At 45.1% G+C, this 16,814-nt stretch overlaps 2 protein-coding genes across 2 annotated transcripts; one reads left to right on the forward strand and one right to left on the reverse strand.

The window, feature by feature from the left end:
• The first annotated feature begins 3,167 nt into the window (after nucleotides 1–3,167).
• On the forward strand, nucleotides 3,168–10,690 carry LOC125518653 (DNA topoisomerase 2-like). The gene is made up of 21 exons (XM_048683475.1): nucleotides 3,168–3,863; nucleotides 4,706–4,995; nucleotides 5,089–5,155; nucleotides 5,238–5,508; nucleotides 5,594–5,793; nucleotides 5,874–6,083; nucleotides 6,168–6,281; nucleotides 6,451–6,558; nucleotides 6,696–6,863; nucleotides 6,943–7,128; nucleotides 7,207–7,362; nucleotides 7,451–7,584; nucleotides 7,682–7,850; nucleotides 7,951–8,220; nucleotides 8,302–8,488; nucleotides 8,577–8,626; nucleotides 8,700–9,113; nucleotides 9,220–9,342; nucleotides 9,424–9,510; nucleotides 9,597–9,696; nucleotides 9,787–10,690. Exons 1-21 carry the CDS (start codon nucleotides 3,294–3,296, stop codon nucleotides 10,365–10,367), a joined length of 4,455 nt encoding a protein of 1,484 aa, XP_048539432.1. The 5' UTR covers nucleotides 3,168–3,293; the 3' UTR covers nucleotides 10,368–10,690.
• Nucleotides 10,691–11,229: 539 nt separating this feature from the next.
• Nucleotides 11,230–14,233, reverse strand: LOC125518660. Its single transcript, XM_048683484.1, has 2 exons — nucleotides 13,000–14,233; nucleotides 11,230–11,579 (listed from the first exon to the last, which is right to left on the reverse strand). Exons 1-2 carry the CDS (start codon nucleotides 13,532–13,534, stop codon nucleotides 11,542–11,544), a joined length of 573 nt encoding a protein of 190 aa, XP_048539441.1. The 5' UTR covers nucleotides 13,535–14,233; the 3' UTR covers nucleotides 11,230–11,541.
• Between the last annotated feature and the right edge of the window lie 2,581 nt (nucleotides 14,234–16,814).

A 16,814-nucleotide genomic window follows, 5' to 3' on the forward strand; every position in this document is an offset into this window, starting at 1 on the left:
CACTAAGTATAACAATAAAGCATATCATCAAATTAGTACAGTAAATGAAACATACCATGATATGCCGATCAACCATGGTACTTGTCAGGCGGGTCACGAATGGCACCCCGACGAAGTCAGCACGTGGCGGAATGATGTCCCATAGGTTGCACACCTCCTCCTCGCTCAACCTCATTCTTTGAGCAATGATGGCTTCACCAAGTGGGTCGTCATCATCCTCATCATCTTCATCATCTTCTGCTTTGTTGACATAAATCACGGCCAACTTGGGTCTTTCTGCTCTGAAGGAGAAGCTGATCAACTCACCACCGATGATACGCATGTGGGCGATGAAACGGACCCATCCATCTCCTCCCACCTGCGTCATATTTCGTCCTTTCTCGACCTCCATAGTGTAGGGGCCCCCGGGAGCCTCAACGGTCACAGAGTCTCCGGTCAGCTTGTTGAATTCCGACCTCACATTGCATGGGACGATCTGTGTGCAAAAAGCAAAATGATATATACACGATGCATTAATGCCAATAACACTAAAAACAAAATAGTGGTTACTAGTTTCATATAATTTATTACCGCCGCATGAAGAAAACTCGACTGGTAGTAGATGCCGAACAGCGTGCCAGTTGCAAGGCTGCTGGTGCACCTTGACTTGCACCGTCGGCATGGTGGTGGTGGTGGTGGTGGCGTCATTTCCCTAAAGCAATATGATTAGAGGATTAACGATCCAAAAATTAAATATAAAGTTTTCAATACACACATCGGGTTTTGAATAATATACACATCATAGAGAAGAAAGGGGGATGTGCTGCAAGGCGATTAAGTTGGGTAACGCCAGGGTTTTCCCAGTCACGACGTTGTAAAACGACGGCCAGTGAATTGTAATACGACTCACTATAGGGCGAATTCACAAGTGGGTGAAAATGTAGCCAACATTTTCTACTACAAAATATAAGCACCAGACTAAGAGGTAATACAAGGGAAGAACAATCGCACACACAGCCAAAAGATAGCATCAACCTGTCCTAATTAACACAACAAAGTCAGTTTTCTCATTCAAGAAAACAGAGACATGAGACATATCCGTTAGCATTTTTTCGAGACGGGTGTTAGCATATATTCAAATGTGCACCATAACAACTTGACAATTTGAGCATCACCACATACATACACTTTCTTCAACCTGAAAGAGTATCGAATCAAGCATTGATTTTTCCATGAAACCACATAACAGCGAGGGCTTCTTGGTCATATCTCTATATGCATCAACAAAGAAGCTAGTGGATCAAATTCACACATAGGGTAGCTCATCACGAGGATACAAACATTTAGACATTTAAGAAGAACTGGCACAATCAACATCATTCAGATGAAAGGAGGAGCATTCACGACATAACCCTGGTGTCAGGAAAGAACCCCTCTCTAAACCCTAGAACACTAGGCACCGCCGCCGCCACTGCTCCAGGGACAACAACCAAGAATTGAAACCCAAGTTTCAATTATATTTGCTAAACTGCTAATCAAGAATTGAAACCCAGGTTTCGGTGAGCAACAAAAAGCCTCTACTTGTCTCACCTAACCCCTCTCTCTCTACTCTCTCCCCAATCACGCGAGGAAACAAGCCTGGAACACGTCGCATCGAAGCGCGGAGTCACCGTGCAATCCCTAAATCCCTTTCCCCCACGCAAAATCCCAAAACATGGCGAGCCGCCGCGACGAATCGATTGGAGCCTAGCTAGTGGTGGCGCGCACAGGGAGGAGGAGATCGAGGGGGACTTACGGGGTTGGAGCGTCGGAGGAGGCGAGAGGCGACCGCGCGTGGTGGTGGCGCACGGCGCCGTCGACGGGGGTGAGGCGGCCGGGGAGGAACCCTAACCGCGGCGGCGTCGTCGGAGGGGATCAATTGTGAGAGTGAGGGGGGTGCGGGGGGCGCTCGGGCAGGTTTTCTTTTCCCCTAGTAGTAGCGCTGGCTAGAGGCCGGCGCTATTGCTAAGCCCACAGCTGTAGCGCCCGTTCGAAACAAACGCTACAGGTAAGTGGGCTACCGTTTTTGCCCTGCGGCCCATGTAACAGCAGCGCGGCCCAAGCTAACAAACGCTGCTGTTATTTAATAGTAGTAGCGTGTTTTCTACCCAGCGCTACTGGTAAATACCAGTAGCATGGGGTCAGAAACAGGCGCTACTGATAAACTCCTACCTATAAGCATTTTCCTAGTAGTGTTTGTTTGACTTTACGGTGCGAAGACTATTACCTGTTTGGCTTCATACTGTATTCCATTCTGATCCATACTACCTATCTGCTGTTAGTCTTCGTGCTTTCACTATATTGCTTACTTGACTATGGCTTGTCTAGTATAGTTCATTTTCCGCTGCATATCATATAGGTTCATTCCAACATTTTGTCTTCAAAGACCTCGTGTTTTGAAGGATTTCATAAAAATCGCCTATTCACCCCCCTCTGATCGACAATTAACACTTTCAGTTGCCAACTAGGCACTGTTCAAACATTGCCGTATGTGCCTCAAGCATTTGTGAGATCACTAATAAATAAAAAAAAGTGTTATACAACCAGCCACTCTTTCAGGCTTGACACCGGTGATCGTATTTTTTTGGATTTCTTTCAGCCTTTTCAATGGTGTTCGTTTAGTGAGAGGAGACGTTTCAGCCTTTTCAATGGTGTTCGTTTAGTGAGAGGAGACGTTTTCGTTAACTATCAATTTCAAAATATTGTGTCGGCTCCGTATCTTGAAGGTGTTCATAGGACAGAGTGTCCGTACGTGCGTTCATAAGAATACATTTTTTTAGACTAGTTCATAGGAATAAGTGAGCATATGCGATTGTTCATAGGATTAACTACTTCATCATTTTCTCTAGAAAAAAATACTTCGTGATTTTTTTTAAAGCCAGCCATTATTTTCCCTTGCGCTCAACATTTCCCCTTGGCTGCCCGGGCTCGACCCGGCGCGGTCTTTTCCCTTCCACGAGTGGGTGCGGCGGGGAGCTCCCCTCCCTCCCTCCCGCTCCACATTTTCCCCTCCTCTCTCTGCACGCGGGCCACACCAGCGGGAAGCCTCTCGAATTCGCTTTCCACCGCCCATTGTCCCGCGCGACCCCCGCTCCCAAAATTCAAACTCCTCGACCGTTCCCTACACCATCCCCCTCCCCGGCCAGACCACCACTTCCACCCCCAACCCCGCAATCCCCCACACCCAAACCCAAACCCCAGCCACCAGCTAGCGCGCACACTACCTCAGCCCCCCACACCCAAATCCCCAGCCGCTAGCCAGCGCGCACGCCGCCATGGCGCCCGCCGCGAAGAAGCCCCCGCTCAAGTCCAGCTCCTCGCACAACTCCGCCGCGGGGGACGCCGCCGGGGGGAAGACCATCGAGGAGACCTACCAGAAGAAGACGCAGCTGGAGCACATCCTGCTGCGCCCGGACACCTACGTCGGCTCGGTGCAGAAGCACACGCAGCCGCTCTGGGTCTACGAGGGCGGCGCCATGGTGCACCGCCCCGTCGCCTACGTCCCCGGCCTCTACAAGATCTTCGACGAGATCCTCGTCAACGCTGCGGACAACAAGCAGCGCGACCCCTCCATGGACTCCCTCAAGGTCGACATCGACGTCGGCGGCTGCTGCATCTCCATCTACAACAACGGGGACGGCGTGCCCGTCGAGATCCACCAGGAGGAGGGCGTCTACGTGCCCGAGCTCATCTTCGGCCACCTCCTCACCAGCAGCAACTACGACGACAACGAGCGCAAGACCACCGGCGGCAGGAACGGCTACGGCGCCAAGCTCGCCAACATCTTCTCCACCGAGTTCGTCATCGAGACCGCCGATGGGCGCCGGCAGAAGAGGTACCGTCAGGTAAGACAGTCGTGGACCCCGTGACCGTTTTACGGCTGATGTTCTGGTTTTCGGGTCGGTGTTTGGGGCTGGATTGGTTAGATCTGGAGGCATCTGGCGAATCGATGTGCCATGTGACTAACGAGGCGCGCCTGGTTGTGATCGTTGTTCTTAATCTGGGGCTGGATTAGTGTTTGGGGCTGGATTAGTTAGATCTGGAGGCATCTAGAGTTGAGAATCTGGTGGTATTGGAGCGCGAGACCGTTGTTCCTATGTGTGTTGTTTAATTGGGCAAACGGCTGGAGATTCTGCAGGGTTGGTTCAAAGTTTCTCGTCTGTAGAACCTGCTTGCATACGTTTTTCACATCTAATTCCTATGTCATTGATCTTACGTTGAGATTCGTGTGGATATTTTTTTTTCTTTTTCCTTTTCCTCTTTATGCATGATTCACTCACTTAGATGTGCAATAACCAGAGCACATCTAGATGTGCCCTAGACACACCTTTTTTCTTAACAGTTTTGTTGAAGCACATCTAGATGTGCCATAAGTATTGCACATCTAAGTCCTATGTCATTGATCTTAATTATTACTAATCCGAATCTTGTTTCCTTTGATAGTTTATAGCATTGCTCAGTATGGTTTACCATGAATATGCACATCAGTTTAAAACTACTACGAAGACACATAGTTAATTTAAACTAACTACCAGGGTTGTAGTCTGTACACTCACTATTAACTGCAGGATTGGTACACCCAGTAGTTGTACATTAACTAATGTCTCCTGAAAGTTCTTTAGGCACAGCCACCCTAATTACCAAGCGCATGATACATCGTGACATTCCTCCTTAAATGCATGTGCAGGTTTTCTCTGATAACATGGGGAAGAAGTCGGAGCCTGAGATTAAGAAGTGCAAGCAGTCAGAGAACTGGACCAAAGTTACCTTCAAGCCTGACCTTGCAAAGTTCAACATGACCGAGCTCGAAGCTGATGTGGTGGCACTCATGATGAAGCGAGTAGTTGATATGGCAGGCACCCTTGGCAAAACGGTGAAGGTTGAGTTGAACGGCGAGAGGGTGGGAGTAAAAGGATTCTCAGATTATGTGCAACTGTATATCGACTCTGCTTCCAAAGAAGGCATCGAGCTACCAAGGTTTTACATAGTTTTTCTCTTACCAGTTTGAGCGTGTCCACGGAAAGCTCTGACAAGCACTATTTCTGATGTTCAAATTTGTCTTCCTTTCAGAATTTACCAGAAGGTAAATGATCGTTGGGAGGTGTGTGTGAGTCTAAGTGAAGGCCAGTTCCAGCAGGTGAGTGTGGGCTAGTTTCCTGTGAAGCTCCATTGTAGTGTGTTGTTGTAGTTATGCCTCAGACATTTTGTTTGGATTGCAGGTCAGTTTTGTAAACGGAATTGCAACCATAAGAGGTGGAACTCACGTTGACTACGTCGCGAACCAAATTGCCAGCCATGTGATGGGCGTTGTGAACAAGAAGAACAAGCAGGCTAACATGAAGTTGCATACAGTGAAGGGCTACCTATGGGTATTTGTTAATGCGCTCATTGACAACCCTGCATTTGATTCACAGACCAAAGAGACCTTGACGACTCGTCAAGCAAGCTTTGGGTCCACATGCGAGCTCTCTGAAGAGTTCCTTAAGAAGGGTATGTGATGAGTTAACTTTGCTATCCTTGATTTGTCCATTGTGGCTGCACCACTAATGATACTGTTCACTTCTTACAATTGCAGTCTCTGGCTCGGGTGTTGTTAGCAATCTCCTTTCTTGGGCCGAGTTCAAACTAAACAAGGAACTGAAGAAGACTGATGGAACCAAGAAGACAAGTATTGTTGGCATCCCTAAGCTGGAGGATGCAAATGACGCTGGTGGGAAGAACTCTGACAAGTGCACCTTGATCCTTACCGAGGGAGATTCAGCAAAGGCTCTAGCAGTGAGTAACACGAACCTATTAAATGCCATAGCATACAGTTTCACTGTCATACTGAAGAGTTCAGCCTGTTTTCTCTGCAGATGGCTGGTATAGGTGTAGTAGGAAGGGACCACTATGGCGTGTTTCCTCTCAGGGGTAAATTATTAAATGTGAGAGAAGCAAGCCATAAGCAGCTCATGGAGAATGCAGAGATCCAGAATATAAAGAAAATATTAGGTCTGCAGCATGAAAAGAAGTACGATAGTACGAAGGGCTTGAGATACGGCCACCTCATGATAATGACAGATCAGGTTTGCCTGACAACGTCTCCAATTTATCTCAATTAGTCAAAGTGAAGTTGTTTCTTGGCTTACATTGAACTGATGAAATTTCAGGACCATGATGGTTCCCACATCAAAGGGTTGCTGATCAATTTCATTCACAAAGAGTGGCCATCTCTCCTCAAAGTTCCTTCTTTCTTGGTTGAGTTCATCACTCCAATTATCAAGGTAGGCAAGTCTTTTGGTCGTTGTCAAATGTATTTTTGTGTGTTAAGGTAGACATTAATACATATTAAATCCTAATATTTACCATTCAGTTTTTTTTATATTTCTCCCTGCCAGATCAAATTGGTATTGTCACTCCAGTAAAAAATAATGCTTTTGTTAATTTCTCCAGGCAACCAAGGGCAAAGCTGTCAAGGCATTTTACTCTATGCCAGACTATGAAGCATGGAAAGAGAGCTTAGGTGGAAATGCAAGTTCGTGGACTATAAAGTACTACAAGGTGTGCCTTTTGCCCCTCATTCAGTTCTTGCATGGTTTCGCCAAATTTGGTGTTCCCCCCCTTACTTTTACTGGAAGGGGCTATAACAAAGATGTCTGTAGTTATTTTTGGTCTTGATAGAGTTTTGACTTGTACAGGGGCTGGGAACCAGCACAGCTCAAGAAGGTCGGGATTACTTTGAAGATATTACCCATCACAAGAAAGATTTTGTCTGGGCAGATGACAAAGAAGATGGTGAGGCTATTGAGTTAGCATTCAGCAAGAAAAAGATTGCTGAGAGAAAGGACTGGCTGACCAACTATCAGGTTTAATATTTGCATCATTTCCCAGTTTGAAACAAGTCCCTTATTCTGTATCAATAGTAACACACAAACCATATTGCAGCCTGGAACTTGCCTTGACCAACGGGAGAAACGCATCAAGTACAGTGATTTTATCAACAAAGAGCTGATTCTCTTCTCGATGGCAGACCTTGAACGGTCAATACCTTCAATGGTCGATGGCTTTAAACCAGGACAGAGGAAGATTTTGTTTTGCTCGTTCAAGAAGAATTTGGTTAAAGAATCAAAGGTTCGCCAAAGAGCTTTTGAATTTGTGTATTGGAATCATCATGCATATTCCTTAATTTGTTACCTTTATTGGCTACAGGTGGCACAGTTTATTGGTTATGTGTCAGAACACTCAGCATACCACCATGGTGAGCAGAGTCTAGCAAGCACAATTATAGGAATGGCTCAGGATTTTGTTGGCAGCAATAATATCAATCTTTTGGAGCCCCGTGGCCAGTTTGGTACCAGGAATGCGGTGGGTTAGCTTTTGTTAAAGCCAAGTACAATATGACTCTGTTTGTAACGGGTTCTCATGCTTCTTTGCTTGCTAACATTCATTTCAGGGGGGCAAAGATGCTGCTAGTGCTAGGTACATCTTCACCAGATTACAACCTATCACCCGCTTAATTTTCCCAAAGGATGATGATGTTCTTCTGAACTATTTGAATGAAGATGGGCAGTCAATTGAACCCAGTTGGTAATATATATATTATCTCTTCAAACATTCATCCTGCCAATTATGATTGCAATTCAATTTATTTTTGTGTACCTAAAATATGCCACATTATGTTCAGGTATATGCCAATCATTCCCATGGTTTTGGTCAATGGAAGTGAAGGCATTGGCACTGGGTGGAGCACCTATGTCCCAAACTACAATCCAAGAGACATTATTGCTAATCTGAAAAGGTTGCTAAATAACGAGACTATCGTACCAATGGTTCCTTGGTACAGGGGGTTCAAGGTCGGCGCAATGCTTTTACTAGCATATTTCTGTTACATAGGTTTGACTGTTTTAATGCAACAAATGATTTTGATGCAAAATTTTGTTCATCACCTGACAGGGCTCTTTGAAGGAGACAAGTTCAAAGGCAACTGGTGTGACATATACCATCACTGGTGTTATAGAGGAAGTTGCTGACACCAGGCTTAAAATTACTGAGCTTCCCGTCCGCCGCTGGACTACAGATTACAAAGAATTTCTCGAATCCATGTGTCCTATTCCCATTAAGGAAAAGGAAAAGAGCAAGGACAAGAACAAGGACAAGAAGAAGGAAAAGGATAAGGACAAGGAAAAGGAGAAGGAAAAGAGCAAGGAACCACCATTGTTAGAGGTACTGTAGTTCATAGTACAAATAGTTCATTCTCTTGGGGTTTCAGATGTTTTGACTTTCTTCAACTGAATCAATTTACAGGAAATAAGGTCGCAGTGTGATCATGCGGATGTAGATTTTGAGCTTATCCTGACAGAGCAAAACATGAATATAGCCAAGCAAGAAGGCCTTGAGAAGAAATTCAAGCTGACTACCACAATAGGAACAACAAACATGCACTTATTTGACTCAAATGGTAAAATCCGAAAATATGACACCCCAGAGGACGGTGAGTATCTCTAACAACACGGACCTGTATTATAGTTACAAGTCCTTTTTCGTGTGGTTTTGCCCCTGATATTATGTTAACTTTACAGTACTTAAAGAGTTCTTTGATTTGAGGCTCGACTTCTATGTCAGACGAAAGGTACATATTGACCTTTTCCTTTGGCTGTTCATTTGCAAACTACTGTACTAACTAACTAACATATGCTGTGCAGAAAGTAATGTTGGAAAACATGGGGATTGAGTTGCTCAAGTATAAGAACAAAGTTAGGTTTATTCTTGCTGTTATTTCTGGGGACATCATAGTCAATAACAGGAAGAGGGCAGAGCTATTCCTGGAGCTGAAGCAGAAGAAATATGATCCTTTCCCAAAGAAAAAACCCACGGCTGAGCCAGTTGCTGTAGGATCTACAGAAGTAGATGAAGAAAATGATGAGGGTCCTGTTGAGGCAGCAGCAAGTGATTATGAGTATCTTCTCGCAATGTCTATTGGTACCTTGACTATGGAGAAGGTGAAGGAGCTCATCGCGCAGCAGGATAAGGTAGAGGAAGATCTGAATATCCTGAGTAATACAGAGCCAAATACTCTTTGGCTGGGAGACCTTGATGCTCTTGAGAAGGAACTGGATGTAAGCAGTGTTTCTCTCTATTGTTATGTTTTCTTTTTCCTCTTGAGCAGGTTTTGCTCGGCGTCGTGTGTTTCACTGCTCTTCTCACTCATTGACTTTGATACAGGTGCTTGATGCAAAACTTGAAGCTGAGCAGAATGACAGATCACGCAAGCGTGCCAAAAACGCGAAGGAATCTAATGCAGCACCCAAGAGACAGCCTAAGAAGGCTGCGGCCAAGTCTCAGAAGGTACAGAGTAACACAACTGATACATTTCTTGAGTTGCAATACTGGTTGCCCTTCACTGATAAAACAATCAAAATTTTCAAGGCAAATTTGGCTGGGAGCGACGATGAAGATTTTGAACCACCGAATCCGAAACCTGCAGCGCAAAAGAAGAAACCAGCACCCAAGAAGGTTGGTTCCTCGATCAAACCTTGTCTCACTCTGCGTGGCATAGTTTATTTGCTGCTTTATAACAAGTCAATGTAACAATTTCATAGGCAAGTGCACCGGTGAAAGATGAAGAGGACGACGAAGTGGCTCATCTCAAAGACCGTCTGGCCGCTTATAATCTTGACGACTCCTCTCCAGAACCTAGTGGTAATGGCCACTGACATAATGTTGCGTTTGTGAACATAAGATGTCCATATTTTAGAAGTTTATAAGCTGATGGCGTAATCACTTGTGCAGCCATGGAAACAGAAGAACAGCAGAAGGCAAAGAAAGGGAGGAACGGACCAAGCAAGAGAGGCGCAGCGAAGAAGGCCATGTCATCCCTAGCTGAGTCCGATGACGAAGACATGGCAGAGCCCCACCATGAGAGCGAGGGTGGGGAGTCTTCCATGGAACTTGAGAAGAAGACCAAGGGAAGAAAGCCTGCTGCTGAGAAGCCGAAGGCTACCACCATCAGGAAGAGGGCGCCGGCTCAGAGCAAAGTCATGAAGCAGAAAGTGATGGAGGAAATACTCAAGCCTACTGATGACAGCAACCTCAGCGCTCCTTCCCCTGAGAAGAAGGTGCGCAGGATCAGGTCCTCCCCCTTCAACAAGAAGAGCGGCTCGCTTCTGCAGAGAGCGGCGAGCGCTTCAACAGGGGCAGAAGATGCCGAGGCTCCTCCTTCCGGCAGCTCTGCTGAGCCGGTTGCACCGAGAAGGACAGTAAGGGAGAGGAAGGTGACGGTAGTCTACGCGGATTCTGGGAGCGAAGATGATGAGTCCGAGGATGAAGATGCGTCGGAGCCGAGCGAATCTGACTACTCCGGTGAGGACTAGAGTACTAGACTCGTTGGCTCAGCTGCTCCAAACAGTGTGTGGAATTGGAGTGCAGTGTGACTGGTTTCTAAGACATTTGGTTAGCTGATCTCATGTGTTGGTGCTTTGCTCAGGTGCATTTCTTGTGCGTCTTATGTTTATGTTAGATGTGTGTACTGATGTCACAAGAAGGTTTGGAAGCTATGTGTTGTTGCTTACAGTTTCTCCATGGCTTCTGTTCCTACTTAGTCTGTGAGCTTGTATCGTTGTTCAGTCTAAGAGTTTGTTTGTATCTGTCTTATTCTACAGTCAATTTTTTCATCATTCCAGTTTCTTGTTATTCAGTTGTGAGCTTGCATTGCGACGGCCTTATTCTCAGTATTTCCACACATCATATTTTTCCTTTACGTGGGATTGAGTACATGTAGATATGGTCATTCAGTTTCATTCAGTCTAGTACCTCAGTTTCTTAGTTCCGCATTATATTTCAGTTGAGCACTTCACCGGTTTCTTTAAAATTTTGCCCATGGAGCCTTGCAGTGCTCATTCATATTGTGGCAACGATTATGAAGGCAGTGCCCATGGAGCCTGTTGATTATTATGTCCTCCAAACACAACAAAACACACGATTGACTTCTAGCGAAGTAAATCCCTTTTGAAAATCACCACGGTGGTGTTGGTGCTCAGCGTATCAGCATAGCCCAGAGCGCATTTCAATGCATTCTGAACCACACTGTTTACCAAAACGAATGAAGAGCAATTGTGTCGAGGAAAAACCCTTGCCCTGCTAGTGCCTAGTTGACGGCATTTTCCAAGACAAGGAAAACATTGCGTGCCATTACATTTTTTTCCAGAAAATGGAAATGGCGCAGAGCTTTCTAGGTTTCATGTAGCTGACTCAAGCATTTAAGCAAACAGCAACAGAAGTACGCCTATATGCTAAACAGCAATACAGTTCGTGCTCTGACGTGGTCAGGACGAATTCGACATGAGAACCACAGTCAACAAACATGGTAGCTTGCACGATTCACGCTTAAACTGCATAACAATTGACTTCCACCCTTCATGCTTAAACTCCTCAACAGAAACAAAACACAACCTGGTATTAGTAGCTTGGAAGAAGCCGACGGCAGCAGACTAAAGATGATGGGTTTGCCCATTTGCAATTCATCACTATTGAGCGGCACATCAGAGATCAGTGGGTCTTCGATAGCGCCAACAATATGCCACGATCTGAAAAAAACACCAAGCAGAAAACTCGTAACCAACTGTACATCTCAGAATTTGTAATTTGATGTGCGGCTGTATGTACAACTAGTTCCAGAGGTTACAAGACTGCATTGGACATGTGAGCTTCAGCTATACCAGAAAGTAATTTAATGCATCTTAACGAAAAATGTGAAGCAATGTAAAGTGATAATGCAATACCAACAAGGCTGAATAAATATTAGCAATCTCTTTTTTAACCAAGGTTGACTAAATACTTAGCAATCTCTATTTGAACCAAGCATGCACTTCATGCTTCACCAACTATTTGACCAATCAACAGCAGTAGCAAAAAAGAGACATTTTATTCCAGGGGTAATGTTGCATGTAATAGCACAGAAGAATACCGGACCCGAGTCCACAATTTGAAAATGGCTACAGAAACAAGAGGTGACTTATTTTATGACAGGACATCCCAACATCAATTTCCAAGTTTTTAGTAAAAGTGAAAAACATCCGAGTTCCACACCTGTTAGAATCTATTTACAAATGCTAAACGCTTTGTGGTGAAACTAAGTTCCTTGCCCACCAATTGTTTTTCCAAGAAGTCTGGTACTGCTACCTTTGAAAGACAAGATCAACATTATACTAAAATTTCATGAAAGGGAGACGACATAGATTACACATAATTTCTCTGTTCCAAGTAGCTGAGGCAGGAATTAGGCAAACAGTAGATGAAATATGCCTCACGTATTAATCTGAAATACAACCTTTTGACATTATGACCAGGACGAATTCAACAAGACAACATCAATTAATTGTAAGGACTTGCACAATTTGTAAGTAAACTGCTGAACAGAGAATAAACGACTTCACACTTAATAGTAGCAGCTCTGAAAGAAACCAGCAGCACACTTTGATCAGTTAATCCGTATTAACGATAACAATGTGCCATGATATAAAATATATCATGTACAAAACTCATAACAAACTCCAAGTCAGCATTTTACTTTGGTGAGCTATATGCTAGCACCAATTCCAATGGTTACAACACTGGGTTTGAGATGTGACCTTCAGCTATGCCACAAAATAAGAGATGGTTATTTATAAGAAAGTCTGACGGAAGGTAACAGGATAGTACGAGACCAACATGTTTGTGAATTGTGTACATATTTAGCAATTCGACCAATGCATGGTCATGGTCCTTCACATGTCAAAATCTCATATCATAAACCACATTATGTTTTCCAGCGTCATATATTAAGTTTTCTCTATCACAGAGAATTGTCCTTGGCAAGATTCATATGTGAATATACATATAACAAACATATATTACTTTCATTACGACTAATTATTCACAAACCACAACCAGCTAAATAAGCAAACATACAGAAGCCGTAACGAAAATGCAAGACAATAGACAAGAAGCAAGGTCTAGCAGCAATACCTGGAGTGTAGAAGCTCATGTAGGGCAGGACGCTAAAGTAGTGTGCGGGCTCGTCAACCTTCCTGACTCGCCCTGACTTGAGCTCTAGAGTGAATAAGCCAGCATCTGTGTTGATGAAGATGACACCCACACCCTCTGCGGAACCAACCACAAATGGTTGGTAATCTGGATCCACGACGGGCACAATTGTCTCCAGCTCGATGCTCCTGCATTTTACCCATTCAGCAGCTGCTTCTGAATTCACCTTCCTTGACCACAGATAAAGAGTAGAACTCTCAGTGCAGGCAAACCCCAGCGAACTGTCCTCCATCACCATGAGAGCAATTGGGCTCCTAGTGTGTGGCGGCGGGTTAATCATGGATAGGCAGTTGTTTGGCAGGTTGTACTTGACGATTTTGTGAGCGGACCGAAGTGTGAAGTAGACTTCATCTCCAATGACAGCTATTCGCCGGGGCATGACATAGGGCAGGTGGTAGAGGTTTTCTGCAATGTCGTCTCGCATGTGCTGGGCGTAGCACTCGCAGGTCGCAGCCATCGTCAAGAGACACTGGCGCACTCCACTCGCCTGTCACCGACGAGTACACGCTCGCCTTAACCTGGCGGCCGGCGTCGTCGGTGGCCAGGAAGGCCACGCGGAAGGGGCCGCCTTGGCAGTCGAGATGCTGGCAGCCATCGGCGGCGCAGAAGACCGCGGCGGTGCAGATGAGCCAGACGATGCCCGGCGCGGGTAGGACGTGCCGGTCGCCCGTGACGGGGTCCGAGACGACGAAGACCAGGCCCTCGTCCTGCACCATGTGGATGAGCACGCGGCCGTGGCGGCAGTCGAGGGGGACGGGGTGCTTGCCCTGGCCGTCGGAGCCCGGGTAGGGGAAGTCCGGCATCGACGTGGTGGAGGTGAAGCGGGGCGCGGGCCTTTCTTGGAGGACCTGGAACCTCTGGAGGAGGCCGAGGAGGGGAGGGGCTCCGTGGAAGGCGCGGTAGCGGCGGCGGAAGGAGGGGTCGCAGACGACGCGGAGCCACGACTTGCAGACGAGGGCGGCGCGGAAGAGGTGCTCGGGCTCGGAAGGAGGAAGGAGGTGGAGGACCTCGCCGACGAGCTCGTCCATCAGCTCCGGCCGTGGGGCCATGGTGCGGTCGCCGGAATGGGTGGTGGCCGCCGCCGGGTCGGTGGGTCGGGGAGGAGGCGAAGACGCGAGTGAGACGGCCCGTTCTACTTGGTTCGGCTCGACCAGGGTCTGCGGCTCTGCGCCGCGTGTGGCCTCGCTCAATAGAAAATCATGAGACTTCCTAGTCTGCGGGACCTCCAATACCCCTATTTGCCGCACGATGCAGAAAATTGTCGGGGCTTCGCACAGGGCGCCCGCGACTGGGCCGACCCATTTGATTTTTATTTTTTCTGTTTCTTTTATTTTTCCTTTTTAATTTTTTTCAAGTTTACTTTTCCTTTTCAAAAAATGTTCATAGATATAAAAAATATTTTTAATTTTTTAGATTTGATAAAATTTCCAAAAAATGTTCTTGTTTTCAACTTTTGTTTAGAATTTTCGATATTTTTTCAGAAATTCAAAACCTATTTGCTTACTTTAAAAAATGTTCGATATTAAAAAAAGAATTTCAAAAAGTGTTTGCATTTTATTTTATTTTCGTAAATTCAAAAAAGTGTTCTCATTTTTGAAATTTACCTACAAATTCAGAAAACTGTCACGTTTTCACAAAAAATCGGAAATTCATAAATTGTTTGGGGAATTCCAGAAAATATCCGTGTTTTCAAAATATTGTTCGTAATTTCAATTGTTTTTCCTATTTTTTATTTTTTAGTTTCTTTTAAAGAAATCACAAATTTTAAAATGTTTAGCTTTCAAAAATATTTTTGTTTTAAGAAAATCACATTTAAAATTGCAAGGAAATGTTTATATCTGTCACAACTTGTAGTTCATATACACCGCGCTACCTATATCGACACCAAAGCTCAGGAACATCCAATGGCAAGCGACGAGGTTCACCACCGGGAGGTGCTAGGTTCGATCCGAGGTCCCGGGCTTTCCCCGCCTTAATCCAAACCAAATAGCTAAATTTCAATCCACGTGCAACAGTCTGCCTAGGATGGCCCGGGTGGCTCGGGCTAATCCACATGGATTAATCCTTGACTAAACAAGGCCCTAAGGACCCTAAACCCGAACCCAGATGCATCGGGCTCGCGCAGAGCTGGCCAAATGGGCCAGCACGACACGACACTCCCTGGGCCGTGCTAATCGTGCCTGGCATGACACGGCCCACACATGCGCATTTACTACATAGGTCGTGTCGTGCCGACCCGCGTGCCTTGCTCCCTGGCACAACACATTTAGTAAATGGGTTGGCCTTGGCGCAACACATTTAGTAAATGGGCTGCCGGCCGTGGCATGTCTGGGCCGCATGCTGTTTAGCCTGTTGTGCTATATTTTTAGGTTTATTGGGTTGTTTTAGGTCATATATTATAATAATAATAATAATAATAATAATAATAATAATAATAATAATAATAATAATAATAATAATAATAACAGGTCGTGCCATGCTGAGCTCGTATGCCTCGCTTCCAGGCCCAGGCACGACCCTAGTGTGCCGCTTGCTGGACACGACAGAAATCACTAATTAGGGAACACTCTTTGCAAAGTTTATTCCCAACTTCCCAGGTGTGTCACTTGTCGTAACCTGTAAATTTTTCTCTTTTTTCGTAAATCTGTTTATTCAAAAGTTTTATCTCTTAAACCGTGAGTTCAAATCTCGAACCGTTTTCATCGTTGGATTCCCCGTCTCGAGCTCTACAAAACTAGATTCCATCTTGCTAGGTTTATATAATGATCTATGTAGACCGTTGTCACCTTCCGTATAGTACATAGTACATGTATAGTACTAGATGACAACAGTCTACATCGATTTTGGGAGCGGAAGGTGATAACAGTCTACATGGATTCCAGTAGCGACGATGAGGAGTCCGAGGATGAAGATGCATCGGAGCCGAGCGAATCTGACTACTCCGGTGAGGACTAGAGTACTAGACTCCTTAGCTCAGCTGCCCAAACAGTGTGTGGAATTGGAGTGCAGTGTGACTAGTTTAAGACATTTGGTTAGCTAATCTGATGTGTTGGTGCTTTGCTCAGGTGCATTTCTTGTGCGTCCTATGTTTATGTTAGGTGTGTGTACTGAGATCACAAGAAGGTTTGGAAGCTATGTGTTGTTTGCTTACAGTTTCTCCATGGCTTCTGTTCCTACTTAGTCTGTGAGCTTGTATCGTTGTTCAGTCTATCAATACCGAGAGTTTATTTATATTTGTCTTATTCTACAGTCAATTTTTTCATTATTCAGTTTCTTTTTATTCAGTTGTGAGCTTGCATGGTGACGGCCTTATTCTCAGTATTTTCACATATATCATATTTGAGTATATATAGCTATGGTCATTCAGTTTCACTCAGTCTAGTACCTTATTTTTCTTCACTTTTCAGTTTCCAATCTAGTGCGGCAATGATTATGAAGGCAGTCTATCCTTCATTTTGGAATTGACAAACAAAGCAGCGAACCCAGAGTTAGGGCACTCTTTTCTTTTGCAATGTTGATTTTTCTTTTTGGTAGATGATGATTTTCATTTGCACGGTTGGTTTTGCGTCGACAGTAAATTTTAAGTGCAACCAAGCAGTAAATCAGTCACCTACTCACCTCGGCCGATTTTGTACACGATGAAAGGAGACTATCCTTTGCTTTCTATCCTAAATATAAGTATTTTTAGAGATTTTAATATAGACTACATACGGAGCAAAATTAGTGAATCTACACTC

Source organism: Triticum urartu, chromosome 1 (genome assembly GCF_003073215.2).
Source record: "Triticum urartu cultivar G1812 chromosome 1, Tu2.1, whole genome shotgun sequence".
Classification (NCBI taxonomy): Eukaryota; Viridiplantae; Streptophyta; class Magnoliopsida; order Poales; family Poaceae; genus Triticum; species Triticum urartu.

Coding starts and splice junctions, on each gene's coding strand:
- LOC125518653 (XM_048683475.1), top strand. CDS start 3,294: ATGGCGCCCGCCGCGAAGAAGCCCCCGCTCAAGTCCAGCTCCTCGCAC. Junction 8,221..8,301: donor AGGAACCACCATTGTTAGAG/GTACTGTAGTTC, acceptor ATCAATTTACAG/GAAATAAGGTCGCAGTGTGA. Junction 9,343..9,423: donor CTGCGGCCAAGTCTCAGAAG/GTACAGAGTAAC, acceptor AAAATTTTCAAG/GCAAATTTGGCTGGGAGCGA.
- LOC125518660 (XM_048683484.1), bottom strand. CDS start 13,534: ATGGCTGCGACCTGCGAGTGCTACGCCCAGCACATGCGAGACGACATT. Junction 11,580..12,999: donor CATGAGCTTCTACACTCCAG/GTATTGCTGCTA, acceptor TGTTTTTTTCAG/ATCGTGGCATATTGTTGGCG.